The sequence below is a fragment of the Onychostoma macrolepis genome, chromosome 10 (genome assembly GCF_012432095.1).
Source record: "Onychostoma macrolepis isolate SWU-2019 chromosome 10, ASM1243209v1, whole genome shotgun sequence".
Classification (NCBI taxonomy): Eukaryota; Metazoa; Chordata; class Actinopteri; order Cypriniformes; family Cyprinidae; genus Onychostoma; species Onychostoma macrolepis.
Window position 1 is genome coordinate 26,166,060 of NC_081164.1, and position 22,178 is coordinate 26,188,237.

The window sequence follows — 22,178 nt, forward strand, 5'->3', positions numbered from 1 at the left end:
TGCATAAAACTCATGTAGTGCTTAAAAAAATGTAATGGCTATACATGATCACACACATACTCATGGAGCAGGTGCAGAATGTCTAACAGTTTTTTTTAGAAGAGGAGGAGGACTTTTATAATCTGATCATCATAAACATGCACTGCAACCTACTGGCAAACTCAATCATTACCGGAAGACGCTGAGTGTTTGCTAATATCCATTTCCCAGTGACTGAAAATGATCCGGCATCATATGAAAGGCGACACAGGTCGTGTGGTTGCGGTGGAGTGATGGTTTGGGATCTGGAGACCGAAGGATCGCTCTCAGGTGACCCGGAAAATATACAATGACACTCATTATTAAAGCATTTACAGTAGTGATGCAAACGTGTTTCTGATGATGCAGTGACATTTTAGTATCACCGAAATACTATTTATATATATATAGTTATATAAAACTAAAGCCATAAAAACTAAAATTAATATATATATATATATATATATATATATATATATATATATATATATATATATATATATATATATATACAGGTGCTGGTCATATAATTAGAATATCATCAAAAGTTGATTTATTTCACTAATTCCATTCAAAAGTGAAACTTGTATATTATATTCATTCATTACACACAAACTGATATATTTCAAATGTTTATTTCTTTTAATTTGGATGATTAGAGCTTACAGCTCATGAAAGTCAAAAATATTAGTATCTCAAAATATTAGAATATTTACATTTGAGTTTGAATAAATGACCATCCCTACAGTATAAATTCTGGGTATCTCTTGTTCTTTGAAACCACAATAATGGGGAAGACTGCTGACTTGGCAATGATCCAGAAGACAAACACTGACACCCTCCACAAAGAGGGTAAGTCACAGAAGGTCATTACTGAAAGGTGTGGCTGTTTACAGAGTGCTGTATCAAAGCATATTAAATGCAAAGTTGACTGGAAGGAAGAATTTGGGTAGGAAAAGGTGCACAAGCAACAGGGATGACCGCAAGCTTGAGAATACAGTCAAGCAAAGCCGATTCAAACACTTGTGAGAGCTTCACAAGGAGAGAACTGAAGCTGGAGTCAGTGCATCAAGAGTCACCACGCTCAGACGTCTTCAGGAAAAGGGCTACCAAGCCACTTCTGAACCAGAGACAACGTCAGAAGCATCTTACCTGGGCTGTGGAGAAAAGAACTGGACTGTTGCTCAGTGGTCCAAAGTCCTCTTTTCAGATGAAAGTAAATTTTGCATTTCATTTGGAAATCAAGGTCCCAGAGTCTGGAGGAAGAGTGGAGAGGCACAGAATCCATGTTGCTTGAAGTCCAGTGTGAAGTTTCCACAGTCAGTGATGATTTGGGCTGCCATGTCATCTGCTGGTGTTGGTCCACTGTGTTTTCTGAAGTCCACAGTCAACGCAGCCATCTACCAGGAGATTTTAGAGCACTTCATGCTTCCTTCTGTTGACAAGCTTTATGGAGATGCTGATTTCATTTTCCAGCAGGACTTGGCACCTGCCCACACTGCCAAAGGTACCAAAAGCTGGTTCAATGACCATAGTGTTACTGTGCTTGACTGACCAGCAAACTCGCCTGACCTGAACCCCAGAGAGAATCTCAAGAGGAAGATGAGAGACACCAGACCCAACAATGCAGATGAGCTGAAGGCCACTATCAGAGCAACCTGGGCTCTCATAACACCTGAGCAGTGCCACAGACTGATCGACTCCATGCCACGCCGCATTGCTGCAGTAATTCAGGCAAAAGGAGCCCCAACTAAGTATTGAGTGCTGTACATGCTCATACTTTTCATTTTCATACTTTTCAGTTGGCCAAGATTTCTAAAAATCCTTTCTTTGTATTGGTCTTAAGTAATATTCTAATATTTTGACTTTCATGAGCTGTAAGCTCTAATCATCAAAATTTAAAGAAATAAACATTTGAAATATATCAGTCTGTGTGTAATGAATGAATATAATATACAAGTTTCACTTTTTGAATGGAATTAGTGAAATAAATCAACTTTTTGATGATATTCTAATTATATGACCAGCACCTGTATATATACACATACATATGGATAGTTGACAAATAGGCAGTAAAAAATGCTTTATTTGTAAAAAAAAATCTGCGTATATTTATGTAGTGTGGTCTGATCTTTGAGAAAATATAAAGGGTCACTAACTTTGTCAATTCTTGTAACACTTTTACTGAACTGTACCATAAATGTGTGACATAGCAAAAGTTAAGAAAAAAAACTCTTAATATTACATAAATAGCAAGAGAGAGATTTATCTTTATTGTAAGACGCTTATTTTCATATAGTGCTATTTATTTAATATGAAATTATAATTAACAATTTTTTCCCCTATGACTTGTTGGACAATTTCAAGACAAACTTTGCTGTCATCTGTTCAAAACTGCTGAAAATTATACCATTTTAAGTTGAGTGATATTTCTATCTCCCCTATTGCAATACTCCACTGTTTTTTTTGTTTTGTTTTTTTTAAAGATATTTTGAGACAAAAACAAATCTGTGGTTCTTTAATGTGTGTCACACTAAAGGACAGAAATGGTAGCTATTAAATTATTTCTATTTCATTTTTGAACATGTCAAAGGAGAAAGTATCAATATCAACATGTTTCTTTTAAACAAAACAAAAAATAATTTATCAACAAAATTTAGTCTCTTAGTCACTCAGTGTGTTACTGAAACTCTTCTAGCCCCCCGCTGCATGTGCAGCACAGCTAAATATGATTGATATTCAAACTATATTCATTAAGATAGGAATTTTTTTAATTTTATTTTTTTAACTATATTGGCTACTCATTTTAAGGCATCATTTTTATTCTTTTTACTTTCTGCATTGTTCTCTTAGGATCTCTGTTAATCTATATTTCCGTGTCCTCTCTCTTCCACTAATTTCTCTCCCTCAATGCTTTCCGTCTCAAAAACAAAGCATCACATTTTATGCTTATTTTCATGACACTTTATAACAGTACTTCTGCAAAAACATCGGAAAATAGTTTAATTAATGATATTGCATTTATGAACACTGAAAATGATCAAAAGAATAACAATGAGTTAAACAAATCTTATTTAATTATAAAATGCTTTTTAAAGAGACCTTGTCCTCTGGTGTGACGTCTTTGTCCTGTGGTGTGACCGTACTGGCGTTTCAACATTTTCCTGTCAATTAATGACCTTGCTGTACCAAGCTAACCTGTCATTAGCGGCTTGCAAGACACATCTGCATCATGTTCCATGATTATGTAGTTTAACATGCAGTTTTTAATGAAAAATATAATTTAGGGGTGTCACACCAAAGGACAAAACATAACACTTTTGTAGTGGTTCCAAAAAAGTTAAATATTTTAACAATTCTGAGAGAAAAACTGACCACATGTGCTCGTGTCATGGGCTTCAGGAACACGACCATGAATGGAGTCCTTCAACTAATTGGCTGATTTCAAATGAAGATATGGTGTCACACCAGAGGACATGTCTTCAGAGACTAAATGTATCGAATTCCTATGTTTTCAGAAATGTATTCTAAACGTATTCCATTTACTAAAATAGACACTTGTACGATTATGACGGAGGTATTTATTAATTAATAATACCTTTTTGTCATCTTTGCATATGCACGCTCACACACGCACACGCCTATCTATCTATAATTTCAAGCAATATTTTTTTTTTTATGGTTTAAGTTTAGTTAATGATAACAGCACTGTTTTCAGTGGATGTGATCTGTTGCATAAAAAAAAATCATTTTAAATCACACTATGAGACTTTGAGAAGAACAGTGTTTTATTTTTCATCCCATCTCAGAATAAAGTAGTGAATTACAGTCAACAAACAAAGAGAATAAAGATGCCCATGAACCACTGACCCTTATTAGCTCGAAAATGAGTGCTAACGATTAGAAGACAGTCTGAATGACTTTAGGCCTAAATATGAAACATTTTTGTATATTAATACAAATAAAGTCACAGAGACAATCAGACATCCCACAAACCTGACACGGATAAAAGAGCACAGAAATAACTCAAAAAAACATTAAATATCACCGCTCTGAAAGTAAAATAGGCTCAAAGCCCCTGGAAAGCCCTGAAATCTTCCGTCCCGCCTCAATAAATATAAGTTATACCAGCATAGAGAGAGCTGGATGTACTGCAGCGGGACGCAGGAGAGAGACGGCCGTCCGAACGCTTCAACACACACACACTGATCTCACGAGTGTGAAAATATATTAGCACAGAGTCGTGGCTCTTTAAATACATGTGGAAAATAGAATATGAACTTCTGTCATGCTAAAAATAACAAATGAAAAATCTTTTGCATGTCAAGATCATTTTCAATCATGGTAAAGATCTCAGTTAAACACTGCATCGCATGATATACTCGCTCTAAAACAGACAAAAACACCCAAAATGCAACACTGAACATGAAACCAAGCCTTATTCAGGGAAGCAGTTTCTGATCTCATGATGAGGGAAACTGAAGAAAATATCTCTCTTCTCATAAACATTCATGTACTAAAATAAATCTCACAAGAGTCAAATATGACCAGCAAGCGTTTCACTGTGAGATCAGAACTGGACGGTGTGAGCGTGTTTCTTGCACAAGGGCTTGTCTTTCTTGGAGAAGAAGGTCTGACGCTCCAGACTCGTGCTGCACACCTACAGGACCAGAGAGAGACACGAGAACATCATCAAAACCTTCAATAAAACTAAAACACAATCAAATAAAAACTGACATCATGTTTCTTATTTTGATTCATTCCCTTAACAAATGTCACTTTTGATTTAAGAACCAGGCAAACTCTGGATACATTTGTGATTTCTAGACCTTTAAAAGTTATGGGAATTTCTATAATTAAAAAAAAAAAAAAAAATTCCAGTTATCCCAAGATATAAATATTTTGAGTAGAAATTGCTATTTGTGAGCAAAAAAAAAAAGAAAAGTAAATGAGTAAATAACTATATAAATAAATAAAAAGTAAATAAGCAAATTATAAAAAGGTAAATAAAGTAAGTAAAAGAAAATTAACTATATAAGTAAATAAGTAAATAAATAAAATACTGAAAGTAATTAAATAAATTAGAAACTAAAACAAGTAAATTAAAATAAGTAAATAAATAAGTGAATAAAAGGAATAAGTAAATAAACAAACAAATAAAGTAAATGAATACAATAAGTAAATGAAGTTAGTGAATAAATGAATCCAGTAAATCACTAATTCACTCAATCTTGTCCTGTAATCACAAACTACTGGAAAAACCTCTGGTCATTAAGTGCGTGAAGACATGCTTTCATATCTCTGCACTCCCAGTTTCTTTAAATACACAGGGTTTCATCCGTACAGCAGCAGCAAGATCATGTGGAAGGATCAAAATAATGTCTTGTGTGTGTAACTGCACAGTTTATACAGTGAACGTGTGTGTGTGTGTGTGTGTGTGCTGGAGATAATCACTGCACAGAATATACGCTGTGAGACTCGTGTGTGCTGCTTGTGCTTCCTCTCGCTGTTATTTCAGTGCATCACTTTAGATATGATCCACGCATCAGAACGTATTAGATGCACTGCATCTCCGAATACTTTTATGATATGAAATCGATGTAAACACGGTTGTGTTCTCAGAGCAGGACAAAACATCTGATATGTGGAAACAGATCTGTGCATCGGTGTGAATGAAGCTCGTTAAAGATCTCATCAGTAATAATGCTGAAGAAAAAAGAAAAACACACAACTATGACTCTGTAAACTTTCGGATTCTTAACCCATTTTCGGGGCACCTGACACACCTGTACTTTTCTTAGTTTTTTCAGACCTATTCTAGCAGTCAGCATCAAGTGCCATATATCATTATAAACAGGAGAACTTGACATTTCAGTCTAGCTAATTAAAGTCCCAATTTTCCCTTTGTTTTCTCTAAGAATTAACAAATTTACAGAATTTTAAGAAAAACACAAGCAATAATTGGGTGTTTTTTTTTTTTTACTGTGTACTCAAACAGAAACTCCTGAAGTTTGGATTTTACTTTAAAAAGTTGTATCCATGTGTTTTACACTTCCAAATGAAATGTTGTCTACATATAACATTCCCCGAGCAAGTTATAGCCATTTATTACAATATTGTTATAGGTGCTTTTCAGCGAAAAACAGGTCTATTTGCTTTACTAACAATATAGATGTATCCAAAATAACATTTAGGGAGTAAAGAAAATGGAAACTGTGTTATATAATAACAAAATACAGTAAAAAAAAAATCATTTTTTCCAGAAAAAATATTTTTTCAATCCGAGGATGAACAACAAACACAAACAGTGCAGCAAAGTTGTGAAAAAAAATTGTCTTGTGCAACAAAAATACAAGCAGTGCAAATGATTGACAAACTACACACAACATGGGTGAGAAATATATAGAGTGCAATAGAAAAAAATAGTGCAAATGATCTTTATGAACTATATAAGTATTATTTACATAATAAAACAGCCAAATGGATCGATCCGTGTGTTTTCCAGTGCTTTACCCGATATGTACCGCTTTTTCATCCTTGCTTTTGGTTTATTTTATGCCAAAGTGCTCAGTCCTGTGTGTTTCTGGGCTTTTTCAGAGAGTGCTCTCATGCAAATGTGTTACTTTGTGTTTGTTTTGCACACACGACACACTTCACTTTCACTTTGCATTTGCTCAAATTCCCATAGAAACACGCTAAACAATGGTTCAAAAGACCAAAACCTATGTTTATTGGTTGAATGTGTGACAGTTTGAACCAATCTGGGCACGGGGGCGGGACTTAGCGTCAACAGTCGTTCCTGTTTAGCTCAGAGGAACAAAATGCATTGGTTTCTTCTGAACAATCAATGTTGTCAAAATGTGATGACGTAATCACGTATGCTAGGATTAGGTTTTGGTTTAGGGTTACTTGCATGTAATTGTGCATAATTAATTGTAAAAGTACATGTAACGTATAACAAAGACATAATTATTTTAAAAAGTAGCCTGCTTAAATAATTTAATAAAAATGCACAAAATAAATTTGAAATAATCATGATGCATCGTGATGTTGAATTGAATCGTGAAGCCAGTGCTGATTCACACTCCTACTGTATTCAGTGTGTAACACAAGAAGTACTGTACTGTTCTCGTACCGTACAGACGAAGCAGGTGTCGTGCCAGGTGAACCCCAGCGCCTCCAGGAACTTATCGCCCGCTTCGATGGGGAAGTCACATCCGTGACAGCTGGTGCCAAACAGGGTGTAGTAATCTAAACAAACCAATCACAGCGCTCCGAGAGTTCAGTGAATCAGTTCAGCTCCATCATGAATCACTTCACTTTCACATCTTCAGTTTGACAGAACAGGAAAGGATATGCTTTTATGAAATGTAGAGGAGGAAAACGTGCGATATTATGCTTTGTAATGTAGTGAAGTCAAAGGAAAAGTTTCTCAAAATAAAAATATCTTTATTAATTTAATAACATTAATGCTATAATATATCAAATAGAATATACACTACATTGCCAAAAGTATTGGCACCCCCTTCTAATGAACAGGTTTGACTACTTTAGTCATTTCCATGAGTACAAATCTTAATGTTTAAGCATATAATGATATTCTAGGAAATTGTGTGCTTCTAATTTTACAGCAAGAGTCGCCTCTGTGTATAAGGCAAGGTTCAAAAAGAAATGATTGATTGAGTCAGTGTGGAAGAACTTGACTGGTCTGCAGAAACCTCTGCTGTGACTTAACTGCAGATCTTGAGCCAAAAACTCATCACCAAACACCAGTGACTTGTACATATGTGATAGTCATTTTAGACACTTCCAAAACTGTTGTAACAGAGATGGAGATACAATTTTTAAATACATGAATAATGTTTCCATCTTTTTTTGTGTTGCAAACAAAAAAATAAAATAAACACATGAGTACCAAAACATCTGCAACAATTTTCTGAGAGAAGGGTTGCATTTTCTGACAGAATTGCAAGGGTGCCAATATTTTTGGCCATGACTGTATGTATGCATGTATACACATATACACATTGTTTTTTTTCCTCTATTGACAGGCGGTGGGTTTGGTTTCTCACCGGTCTCGCAGTACGGCTGTCCGTCCTCCAGGTGGAAGGTGTTGTTGCGGATGGGCTGCTGGCAGGTGGTGCACAGGAAGCAGTACACATGCCAGGTTTGCTTCAGGGCGTTGATGACTTCCTGTTAGCAGATGAGAAGCGCAGATTAGAACGCAGCCTGAACTCTTCCTGCTTCTCTCTCTCAGCACCGTCACATCAGCAGCATCACATCCTACAGCAGACACTTCTGCTCCAGCACAACCAGTCAGACGCTAAATACTTCACATAACCACAGAGATTTTAGCTTAATATTCCAATAATGGTCACATGGCATGCAGCTAGACAAATAAAATATTTCATCATTTTAGTAAGTATTTTTAGACGTGTGTGTGTGTGTGTTTGAGAGAATAGCATATACAATGCAATGCCTGTATAGAGAGAAAGAGAGTCATAAAATGATTATATCAAATATTATAAAAATTCAAATAAATAAGTTATATTTATTTAATTATATATAATTTCCATTTATTTATACTTTATAACATAAAATATTAAAATATGAACTATATTATAAAATTCTGATTATAATGTTATACACAATATTATACCAATTTTTACAAATTACATGTATTTATTATAATTTATAATATTTATATAAGGGTGTTTACAATGGGTCTTGGGTCCATGTAATATTCACACTGGTGTTTTAGGACTACAGTCAAGTTGAATATAATAATAAGTTTTATTTTACACTACAAGTTACAATATTGATATTTTTTCTTAAATTTTTTTACTTTATATATGCCCCATTTATTTACATAAATTGTACATTTCATTTAATTCTTCACTTTTCATCAACTCTCAAACCCGTTTAGAAATCCCAGTGCATTTAAAACATGGATGGATATTAATTTTGAGACGATCACTGATTGACTAACATATTGATCAGGGCTGTTTCCCCCAAAAACATCATAAGCTTAAGTACATCGTGGGCGCCACGATCAACCCAGGCTTACGATGTTTTTGGGAAACGCGGTCCAGGGCTATAAACTGAGCGCAGATCTGATGTAATGATGTTCACACAAGTTTCTGGAGCTCCTGTAAATGAAATGTGATCTTCAGGACAATGAAACGCGTCCCGGAGCTCATTATCCGAGTGAAGCTCTTCCGCCCGAGCGGATGGACGTCCCCGGAGTTCATGTGAAGCGCTAATTGTCACACATCTGAGCGGCCGGGGCCAGATAAACCAGACCTTATGATCCCGATTAAAGCCCGTTCCCACAGTCCAACGCTCTCAGAGAGAAGGGATCATGAGGTCAACAGAGAGAAACGAGGAGGTGATGAGCAGCTCTCAAACTACTTACGAGCATCATTCATGATGAACGGTTATATTTATTGCAATTATCACTATTTAAGGGGACCTACATACACACACACACACATTTAAATATTTATATAATATTTCAAATATAAAAATATTTCCGTAATCTACATTTTATAAATTAATTTGAGCATATTACTCAAAAAGTGGCACTTACACACATCTAATTAATAGAATAAATGTTTGAAATATGTAATATTTATATTTAATATATAAATATATTTTTAATTTTTTTAATTTAATTTTTTTTTTTTATAATTGACTCTTGAAAACATACAGGCAGTGCATATACGTGTGTGTGTGAAAATATTTTAAAATATTCAAATACTATCAAAATTAATGTTTTAAATAACAGTATTTCTGTATATTTAAATGTATATTAATATATTTAATAAATAATTAAATATTTTATAAATTCTATTTAATTTTATCATTATTATATCAAATCTATGACACTTCTCACTACATATGCTATAAAATGTATACAAATGTTTTTTAATGATGAAAAAGACCATGTTTTATCAAAGGCAACACTTAATAATCTCATATATCAAAGCACTGTTGTTTTTCAATGACGTGTGTTTCATAAGGTTTCAAAGTTGTGTCTCCACTTTCTGTCAACATCGTCAGACATTCATTAAAATGTAATAAAATCAGGGAATATCAGGGGCAGCTATGACTCTAAAGGACCCCGTGCCACATTCACCTCTGCAGAGCACATCAGTGTCAGACAGACTCTGGTCAGTTTTATATATTTTAAATGCTAATGTTAATATTTCCTGTGTCACAATCATGATATGTCAACATCATCTTCCAGTTTCTGAGGAAATGACTTGAAATATTTAGATAATTTTATTCTCCTGAAGCAGGTTCTATTAGCATCTATCATCAACAGAGAAAGCAAAACAGCTACTACATGAACTCTATTTGTTTTCGACATTCATCGTGAAGTCATCATATTTTTGTGTTTTTTGTGTGAATATCAGGATCCTGGATGTAAATGGATAGAGGTAACAACTAATTGTTTTATTTGTTCATAACTGTTTTTACTAAAGCAGATGCACAGCAGACATACTGTTGTAATTGTTCCAAAGATATCTCAAAATACTTCAATCTTTTAGAAACAATAACATACTCACTGTTAATACAGTGACTGATAGATTCAATGTACTGATAGTTAAAATGACTACAAATTCAGGTTTTGGTCACCACCGTCAGATGTCAACTCCGTCAGATGAATATTTTGATAATATTTCATTATGATATTTTATATTTGTTAAGGAATTGTTGGTCACATGTGAAAGTATAATCTGTCTGCACATGTAAATGTGTTTTGAAATGTTAAAAACATATAAATGTCAATTATATATAAATAATTTTTTTTTTCTCTTCAAATGTCAAAATTAAGTATTTCTATAATTTACATTTAATAAATGCATTTAATTTTACCTGACAACAGTTGTTACAGTCACACCACTGAAGGTAATAGATAAGTTAAAGGTGTCACTGATTTGAATGAATTACAGTCCAACGAGACACATGATCTGAGGAATCATTCACAAATGCTGCAGGACAAACTGAACTTTTAAAATCCGGTTAGGAATGTAAGCAATAGTAGACTTGTTGACCAGCACTAACTAGCAGCACAAACTCAGTTGCTGTGTCTCACCCCGAGAACCTTCTGCTGGCATCTGAAGCAGGTCGGGGCCAGAAACTGCTCGTAGCAGCGCTCGCAGTAGACGGAGCCGCGCTCCTCCACGAAACCCACGTCTGCCAGAGATCTGCGGCAGTGAGAACAGTTGAACTCCTCCTTATGCCACGATTTGCCCATCGCCACCAGGAACGGACCCCTGCCAAACACCAGAGACGATTACCACACGATACAGCAGCATTAGATGACAACCACTCGGAGTTATTATAGTTAACTAAAACCATCAAAAACATTTTCATTACTTAAAATAAATGTTAACTGACATAAATGGCTTCTACTACTATTATTATTATTATTATTTTAATTTCAGCTAGTGGCCAAGGCAACATTTCTCATTTTAATTCAGAAACATGAAGGTTTCTGTAACAAATGTAACACTATTATTCAAAAGTTTGACATCAATTTTTTTTTAATAAACTTGTATTCTGCAAGGATGCATTAAATTAATTAAAAGTAAAGACATTTATAAATGTTACAAAGATTTCCATTTCAAATAAATGCTGTTCTTATGAACTTTGTTCATCTGTGAATCCTGAAAAATAAAATGCATCAGTTTCCAAAAAATAGGAAGCTATTAACTAACATATTAATATTTTAACATTTAATAATTTAATTACAACCTAACTTAATTTTAAATAACTAAAATGTAAATAAATTAATAAAAACTACACAGACATATTTAACAACAAAAAAAAAGCTACTAAAATGACAAAACAAAATTGCTAAAATTTAGCAATTTTGTTTTTAGTATTATTTAGATGCTATTAAAGTTTTTATTAATATTTGAAATCATTAAAATATTTTGTTAATGTTTTCGTAACTGGTGTGTTTGTCATTTTTAGTAGTTTTTGTTGATAGTTTTTATCAATTTATTAATATTTCAGTTTTAGTATTAGTTAACTAAAATTAAATTTATTTTTTTTTTTTTTGCAGTTAACGTATAATTTATTTCAAGTAACAAAAAATAAATCAATAAAATAAAATGTTATTTTATTGGTTTTATTTATTATTTCAGTTTTACTGATTGTGAACTATAAAACCCTGAATGGAAAATACAATATATATGTAAAATATTAATAAAAATAACTTAATTACACTAAAATAACTGTTACCACCGTAAAATGTTCTTCCTCATAAAACACATACAACGCAAAGCTCTAAGGTGAATTTGACGGGTGTGCTATCAGAGCTGTGAAAACAGCGGTTTGGATGGGATCTGATGTGGAGGAATCTGTCGAGGTAACGTGAGGACAGCAGCGGGGATGCGGCTGACAAATCGGATGATTAGCTGGAAGGGAAAACAACAGACACTAGCGATATCAGAGACTTTAAGCTTGGATGTCACGGCCGCTTCGGCCGGAGTCTGGCAGTCTGTGGCGTAACGGATCCTGCTCTCAGGAGACCAGAGCTCCTCAAACATCGTTAGCTGCTGAACAAACTCAGCGTTCACAACCCAAATCCATCAGACACTCGTTTACTTACAAATTAAACTTCACACAGCCGCACTAATAACCTCTGACTCTGTTATTTTAACATGAAGGTCTTGTGTAGGTGTTCAATGTTACAAAATCTGTAACAAATGTAACACTACCGTTCAAAAGTTTGAGGTCAGACAAATGTTTTTTCAAGAAATTAACACTTTTATTCAGCAAGGATGCATTCAATTGATCAAAAGTGATAGTAAAGAGATTTATAAATGTTACAAAAGATTCCTATTTCTAATAAACGCTGTTCTTTTGAACTTTCTATTCATCTGTAAATAATGAAAAAAAAAAGTTTCACAGTGTCCTCAAAAATATTGGGCAGTTTTGAACATTGATAATCAGAAATGTTTTTGAGCAGCAAAAAATTCAGCTGTGCATCACAGAAATAAATTACAGTTTAACAGATATTCACATAGAAAACAGATCATTTAAATTAGAATAATATTTTCAATTTTTCTACTGTGTTTTTGATCAAATAAATGCAGCCTTGGTGAGCAAAGAGACTTCTTTCAAAGACATTAAATATACACTTCCATTCAAAATATTTTTTATGTATAAGTTACATACACATTTTACACGGAATCAAGTTTGTTCTTTATTTGGAGCCACTTTTAGGATTGTGAAACATGAACTGTTCTTCATGTACAATGACAAAGACACTCTTAATTATATAGTTTATTTATTTGAAATGTTCTTGTTTATTGAACTGTTATTGAATTGCAATGGTGCAGATTTTGGGTAAAGCAGCACTCTTGCTCGTGTGAGATTGCTAAACTATAAAATCACATGATATAAATATAGAGGGTCATTTTTTTACCCTCATATCTTGAATTTTAGGCTCCTATAATAATTTATAATAATATAATTAACACGTTATTTTACCAAAATGAATTCTAGCTGGGTTTTTTTTTGCTAAATTAGCTGGTTTTAACTGGTTTTTATCTTTGTTTTTGGCTACATCAGCTGGTTTAAGGCCGTTTTTTGCCAAATCAGCTGGTTTTAGCTGGTTTTTATGTTTGTTTGTTTTTTTGCTAAAAAAGCTGGCTTTAGTTGATTTTACCTGGTTTTTAGTTGTTTTTCGCTACATGAACTGGTTTAGCTGTTTTTTTTAACAATTCTGCTAAATCAGCTGGTTTTAGCTGGTTATTAACTTTTTCTAAATCAGCTGTTTTTTTGTTAAATCGACTGGTTTTAGCTATTTTTTTTGTTTGTATTTTTTGCTAAATCAGCGAGCTTTTAATAAATCAGTTGGCTTTAACTTGTGCCTTTTTGGCTTGAATTATTTCAAACTAAAAACCTTCAAACTTCAAGCTTTCAAAACTACTTCAAACTTTCTGGCATTAAAAAATAACACACATATGTAGTAATTTAAGAAGGGCTGAATCTCAGTGAATGAGGGTGAGACGGGGTCAGATGGCACATGTAGTGTGAGGTGATGCAGATGTCTGACCTGATGACCATGTTGCAGTGGCCGCACATGGGAGTCCGTGTTCCCGCCGGGATGTGTTCGGCTCTCTGCACCAGCGAATCGTCCCCGTCATTGGGGTCAGCCTTAGGCGCGGGTTGATCCGGGGCCTTGTTGCTGACCCGTCCAAACGAGGGGCCCGTCTGCGGCGCAGGTGCACCTGCTCTGGGAACCCCTAATCAAAGAGAAAGAGATCTCAATCTGGCGACCCCTCGCTGAACCTCACCCACAACAGCGCCTGTGTTACGGAAGAGCGCGGTAATGAGATCGTGGTATTGTGCGCGGCTATGTAGCATGACCGAAGGTGATGGAAAGTTCTGGTTAAGATATATGAACTCTATCTCTTCTGAAGGGACGGGACATCCACACCGCGCCGCCGCAAAACAATGGATCGGTTTACTCAGGCCGGGAAAAAAACAACATTCCCAGAAGCGGAGGAGACACCTGGCTAAATAATCCCGTCTCTCAGACAAGCCTTCCCTTCTCTGGCCGCCTCCGGAGAGACAGCGGGGGTCAGAGGTGACGCAGGGAACGCACCCCGGGTTTCTGAGCCAGTGAGAATGGATCAGCTCGTACTGTATGGCTGAGAAAGTGTCTGCAGCTGACGGACATCTGCAGGAAGTGTGTGCGCCGCGCTCAGCTCAGCTGTGATGAAGGTGTGTGTGTGTGTGTGTGTGTGTGTGTGTGACGGACAACTTCATCACACAATGAAAAATCTGCATTTGATAATGAAGCTCTGGAGTTTCTGATTATAAATCAGATTAAGTGTCTAAAAATGTGTGCATTAAAAAAAAAAAAAAAAAAAAATCAACATCAGAATTTCATCAACTTAAATTAAAATTAAATAAAAAAAAAAAAAAAAAAAAAAATCTTCATATGGTTAAAAAAAAAAAAAATGTAGTAAATCTAACTGGACATTTTAAAATACTGTTAAATGTGAAAAAAGAACCATTGTTTTTTTTAAATCAACATCATGAATTAATAAGTTATATTAATATCTCAAATAATTCAAACATTTTAAAAGAAATTCTTTTTTTTTTTTAATTATAATTATATTAACATTAATGTATGTAACCTTGAGTAAAGTTTATCATATTAAAAAAAAGGTTTTTAATAAAATAAGTTATTTTTTTATTAATAATACCACCATTTTTGGAAGTGACAAAACAAAGTGACAAACCTTACTTATTCATTCAACATCATAATTTTATTAACTTACAAAATTAACCTTTTAGGTAAAATTTACCGAAAAATTAATCTGAAAATTTTACCTAAAATTAACCCAATAATTAGGGATGTAACGATTCACTCATTTTCTCAAAGCTGCCAATTCACTGTGTGCTCACTTACTGAAACAAATGAATTCATCAGATGATACTGTAATATTTGGATTAATTTATTCTACTGACTTAGTCTGGAAAAACCTGGAAATCATATGGAATTTTAAAATTGTTATTTCCAGGCCAAGAAAAATCATGGAAATAAATTACATAATAAATGTTATATTAATATTTAATAATAAATAAAATGCAAATTTTATTTATTATTAAATATTAATATAACATTTATTATTATTTAATTTATTTTTTGGCACATTGCACTCTGTTATATTCCAAGTAGCCTGTATTTACAGTAATTTAATATTTTTACCTTAAAGATGCTTAGTGCAATAAATATCTTACGCAGCATCTGTCTTTTCCTTTTCTTAACTAAGACACATTAGGAAAAGCATTTACATTATCCTAAAAAATACAATCTAAAATAATCAAATTGTGAATCATGAATGTAAATGTAAATTATGAATCAGATCGAATCGTTCTGATTTAGCGGAAATCATTCAAACAGAACTGATGTAAATGTAAATGATGTAAAACATGTAAATGTCACCAAATCAACTGGATGAATACATAAGCTGGTTATTATGATTGTCTAACAGAGCTAAATCAGAATCTGATCTCTACAGATGATGGCTGAGAAGCAGCAGGTCAAAGGTCACAGTCTGGAGGTCAGAGGATACAGCAGCTGAGTCAGCACAGGTTTCTCCTGAAGGAATCGTCACATCCTGAGACTGAGGCCAGATAAGACGAGCACTTCCTGTCAGCTGAGGAGGAAACGCATCTGACGCGTGTCAAACGGGGCTGTGGGAGATCGTGAGGTCGACTACGGAGGGCTTTTCTTTACAAAAACAGGGTTTGGCAGGCCGAAAGATGTCAAATACTACACTAATCTAGTCTAGATCTAGTGAAATTTAAGATTTCTAAACATTTTAGGTATGTATATTATTATTATTATTATTATATAAATCTCAGCATTCTATATATTTATAAATGTGTCATAAATAAGTTTACATTACATTGTAAAACACAATAATATTAAAAAACCCCCAAAAAACATGAATATTATTTAATCATATTTTAAAATGGAATACCATAATAAAAGATTAAAAGATAAATCATTTATAATTTAAACCTTTTAAAATAGTTTTGTGTGTTATGTTATATTAATGAAATATTAATGTATAAATTTATTATCATAAATTTTATGTATTAATGTTAATTTCATATTCAAATAATTAGATTTTAAAATATGGTTTCAAATATTAATAATTTAAACATGTTTAAATTAAAATTATATTAATAAAATATGAATGTATTAATTTTATGATAATTAATATTTTAATTTTCAATTCATATTATTTTAATTTTCCAAAAACAAGCTTAACAGGTGATTTCTTACTCATTTTAATGTGTGTGTGTGTATTATATACACACACATATATATATATACACACACACACACACCATAGAAAAACAATACAAAATACTAATGATACTAAGAATAAGTTTTTAGTTTAAAATATTATTTGTCACAGAATTATGGCCAGACATTTTGAAAACTAGATATTAGATACTAAAAAAAATTGCAGAAAATCCACATGGACTGTTTTAATACTCTACTTGATTTATAGATAATAAAAAAACCTATATCAAAGTTTTAAAACATTAAAATCAAAGCCAGAAGTAGCACTGGACATGTCTGAGCCCCATCGCCATCAGTGAGGTTCTGAGAGCTCTGCAGCATCTGAAGAAGAGACTGCAGGTTTCTCAGAGAAATGAAGGCCATATGCTGCAGGAGACCTGTCCTTCTGCTCTCTCTGCTCTAATGCAGCCGTCTGGAATCAATCAGGCCATGAGCTTTAATTGAGGAGATGCTCTGCTGATGAACTCCTCTCCTGTGACCCGCAGCTCCTGGTGAACGGACTGAGCAGAGCAGGAATCTGAGCCCCGGGTGTTCACTCACATCCACTACACACAGATACCTGTGTTCAGCCGCCTGTCAGCAGAGGGCATGATGGGTAAACACCAGCCACATGCCCACAATACAACGGCTCAGAGTCCACAGAGTCCACATTCAGAGACCGAGACCCCACAAACACGCCACGAGCACCGGACCGAGAGGCCGCTCCAATCGTGAGGGAGGAACATCATTCCTGCTTTCTGAATAAAACACAGCTCTTTCATACAAGTGTTTACTCAAAGCTTTAAAAACAAACTAATCTCCAGAAGCATCAGTCTGCCATCTACAGGACGCTCACCTGCCTTCATCTGACAAACATGCAAGAGCTCATGGAAATAAGGCCAAAAAAAAAAAAAATAATATTATATATATATATATATATATATATATATATATATATATATATATATATATATATATATATATATATATATATATATATATATATATATATATATATATATATATATATATATATATATATATATATATATATAAAAAATATGAAAAACTTAAAGAAAAAAAAAGAAAAAATTTTAAAAAACAAAAACGTCAAAGGAATTAAATTAGAAATGTTGCCTTGGCAACTAACTGAAATAAATACATTTTAGCTGAAGTACTAAAACTGAACAAAATCAGGGTTTAGCACATGTATATATATTTGAAATAAAAGTTAATACGTTTATAATTACATTACATTTTATATACATATAATAAAAAGTTTAGAATAATGATAATTTAAAAATGCATGTGTAATATATTTTTTAAAATATAATAGTATAAAATAGATGAAAAACTTAAATGAAAATTAAAAATGTTGTCTCTGCAACTAACTAAAATAAATAAATACGTTTAAGATGAAGTTTACCTAAATTACTACAACTTAAAATTAAATTAAAGCTGTAATATTACAGAAATATTTAAAAACTTATGAAAATGACTAAAGCACATAACACCGTAACTAAAAATGAAAGTACAAATAAAATGAAAACTGCAATAGAGACATTTGACTGAATTTTAAGTCTCTCATGAGCTTAAAGGGGTGGTTGACTGTTTTTTTCTAGGCTTGATTGTGTTTATGGGGTGCAGTCTAACATGTGTTCATGCTTCATTTAAAAAAAAAAAAAAAAAAAAAAAGTTTTTCACATAATTTACCTTTTATTCCACACCGCTCTGTCCCTTCTCCTATAAACGCTCTGATGATTTCCTGCTTTTATGAAGCCCCTCCCTCAGAAATACGTGATGGGCTCTGATTGGTCAGCTGGCCCAGTGTGTTGTGATTGGCTAAACCACCTCTAGTGCGTGTCTAAACGTCCCTCAGCTCAGCAGCATGTGCTCCGGTTTTATTGTAAACAATGGCGTTGTCTATACTGCTCATCAGTATGAGCCCGATTGAGACCCACAGGATATTAGTGAAGAGGATCCGCAGAACCTGAGCAAGCACGGCTCTCAATGGTGTGTTTTTTGTTTGTTGTTGTCTCATACTCTTAGATACGCTGTTATTTGTAAATGCTACTGCTTATGTTAGCTTCTAACATACGGGTTTATCCTGATTAAAGCTGTAATACAGCATGGCATTTATAACGCTTCTTATAAAAATATCTGTCTGTCTATACACAGTGTATAATTGAACACAGTTCATTGATGGAGCTGATGATGTGAACGAGAGAGATGCAGAGCAGGGGAGGCGAGGAACAGAATTAAGAACCGCTGCTTTAGAACACTGATTTTGAAACTTGTGAATCCATTAGAATTGTTAGAAGACAGAATCATGATTCATATATGAACAGACTTTTTGTGCACCCTAGTTTTGATGGCATGGCAACAACTCTTCCTCTTCTCTAAAGCAGCGCAGCATGGCCCCGCCCCTTTTGCTGCGTGTTCCCAGGGGTGGGGTTTATGTAAATTTCATGGTTTGTGATGTCACCAACCCGGGAAGTAGCTGGTTGTAGTCCCTACTTTCTTAAAATATATACATGCATGCGTGTGTATTTATACATACATAATAAATATACACAGCACATATACATATGTAAACAAAAACTTATTTTGGATGCGATTGACAGCACTAATATATATATATATATATATATATATATATATATATATATATATATATATATATATATATATATATAAAGTGAATATTAAGCTAAACACATTATTTTGAGTTTGTTTGATTCTTAATCATCTATCACGATCATCACATAAAACTCAAAGGCTTTGACTGACATGAGCACAAGTAAATGATGGCGGACTGTTTACAAACACAATCACACCAAATCAGTCTGATTTGTGAGGAGCTGAAGGCCTGACCTGCGGCGCTGCTCGACTGCCAGCTCTTGGCTGCGGCTGGAGGGACGCCGTTACCCTGCCGCGGGGCTCCAGCGGCCGCTTTGCTCATGGTTTTGACTGAAGACGTGGCATAAGAACTGGGCTGAAGCTCCTCTGCGGCCTCGCTGGAGAGAAAGACAGAGAGAAAGTGACTTTCAGCTCAGCTAGACCACAAAACACACATCAGAAATCTCTGAGAGCAGAGAGTGTTTCTACATTCATATACATCGTCTGCGATGATATTGTAATTGTTGTTTTAACGATGTGCGATTTGACATTATGGAGTATATTGCAAAAACCAAACAACACACACATGCATACATGCATACATTACGTGACGAAGTCTAGTAGGTTAGACTAGTGCGCTTGCGAATTTAGAGTGTGTTCTTTCACTGCATGATTCAGTCTATTAAAATACATTTAGAATGATCACAATATTCAAGATATATTTTTACATTTCATATAGTTAATCAATATCACACGCAGAGTGCATTTTTTTCTCAAAATCAGCATGATTACAAATGTGATTGATTTTATGCAACAGCTCAATAAACAAGAAGTTAATATTAAGAGACGTATGTTTAGACACCATATATTGCCTGTTTTTATCTATTTCGGCAACAAAAAAAATTCCAAACAAAGCCACAGCGATGTTTTGCGTCTCTGAGCAACATGATGGTGTTTTTTTTTTTAATAATTTCAAATAAATCAGTATTCAACGTTTTAGGTTTAAAACTATCAAGACATTATTTATGCATATGTAATTGCAGGTTAAAGCACGCCATGTTTCTCTGAGCTGTAAACACAATTGCCACTTCAGATGCAGCTTCTGTGTTTCCTATAGAGATATTTTTGTCAACAGCGCACACCCCTAATTCACCCTGATTCATTTGCATGTCGTTTACGGTCACGCATAAATAGATTGAGGCAAACGTGCGGTCAGACCGCAGGATGGAGGAGGTTTAAACACAGAACCGGATGGTTGACTGATAAACCGGAAACTCATCAGGCTGAGCGTGTGAGCGCTCCAAACCCGTCCAGAGCCGTCCAGGAGAAGATCTGGCTCAAATACAAGCAGCTTGATCAAATACGAGCGGCGCAGCGGTCCCAGATGGTTTGTTAATGAACTAAACTAGTGCCAACTAAAAAAATAGAGCTGCTGAGATTTCCTGTTGACAACATGTCCGGGTCACACTTCACCCCATAATGAGAATTAATACTAATTATACTTTGCTTTTAATAATCATCATCATTTTATTTTCTCTCTCACTATATCTGGCTTCAATTAGAAGCTGGTTAATACTTAAATAATCTTTTTATTGTATTACTTTGTATTAGGATCCATCCAGTGTTATTTTACTTTATATATTGTTTTTTTTGTTTGTTATTGTTGAATAACATAGAAGTAAAAAGAAATTTTATGTACCTTATGTACCTGTGTAAGAAAAAGTAATACGTTTTTATTTATTAAAAAAAAAAAAAACCTGATGTGAATGAAAATTAGACTATTTGGCAAGATATTTAATTGTAATGAAATTAATGCATTCTATGTAAAAAAAAAAAATTTCATTGTTTTAAATGGCTCAAACATAGTAAAATGTAAAATATTATACATTACACTAACACTTGATGTACTGCCTTTACAGTGGGGGGGGGAAATATTTGATCCCCTGCTGATTTTGTATGTTTGCCCACTGACAAAGAAATGATCAGTCCATAATTTTAATGGTAGTTTTATTTGAACAGTGAGGGACAGAATCACAAAAAAAAAAAAAAAAAAATCCCGAAAAACATTCCAAAACGGTTATAAATTGATTTGCATTTTAATGAGTCATAAGTATTGGACCCCTAGTATATGCTCATTTAATTAAAATGTATTACAGTATTTTTTTGTTTTATTACAGTAATGAAAGCATAATCAGAATTAGGGATGCACCGAAATGAAAATTCTTGGCCGAAACCGAAAACCGAAAAAGAGGAAACCAAGGCCGAAAACCGAAACACCGAAATAAATTATGCCAATTATTAGTACCATTGCATTTATGGCCATGACTGTGTACTAACTTTACTAAAATCAAGGCATTGCAATTGCATAAATTAATATTAAAGTTTCAAAGAATAAATCAATTACAAATTATGCAAATATTTATTTAGCACATTGCAACAATGCACAGTATAAAATAAAATTCAAACTAAAATGTTTAACTTGACCCCACTCATGTGTACATTAAATAATAATGTACAGGCCTACTGGCCTGCTGAAAGGTTGTAAAATTAAATGTTCTTTCATAAAAACAAAGTGCATTTAGGTCAAGTGCATTTAAAATTTTTCCCTGTAGGAACACTACAAGAAAGTGCATTCAGAACAAGTGCAACTGCTTAAAGATACAATAATATTTTCTCTGTAGGCCTTCAACATAATAGTGTATCAAAACAA

General features: G+C 33.9%; 1 protein-coding gene across 3 annotated transcripts in view; it reads right to left on the reverse strand.

Annotated features, from left to right (window-relative positions):
- Nucleotides 1-3,788: 3,788 nt before the first annotated feature.
- pdlim5b (PDZ and LIM domain 5b) overlaps nucleotides 3,789-22,178 on the reverse strand; it is an 88,850-nt gene continuing 70,460 nt past the window's right edge. For all 3 annotated transcript variants that reach the window (XM_058790349.1, XM_058790347.1, XM_058790348.1), the window contains 6 exons: nucleotides 19,724-19,866; nucleotides 14,096-14,285; nucleotides 11,120-11,300; nucleotides 8,091-8,211; nucleotides 7,154-7,269; nucleotides 3,789-4,678 (listed from right to left, as the gene is read on the reverse strand). In XM_058790349.1, the coding sequence (XP_058646332.1) occupies nucleotides 4,589-4,678; nucleotides 7,154-7,269; nucleotides 8,091-8,211; nucleotides 11,120-11,300; nucleotides 14,096-14,285; nucleotides 19,724-19,866 (841 nt within the window). In that variant the 3' untranslated portion in view covers nucleotides 3,789-4,588. The remainder of the gene's footprint in view (nucleotides 4,679-7,153; nucleotides 7,270-8,090; nucleotides 8,212-11,119; nucleotides 11,301-14,095; nucleotides 14,286-19,723; nucleotides 19,867-22,178) is intronic.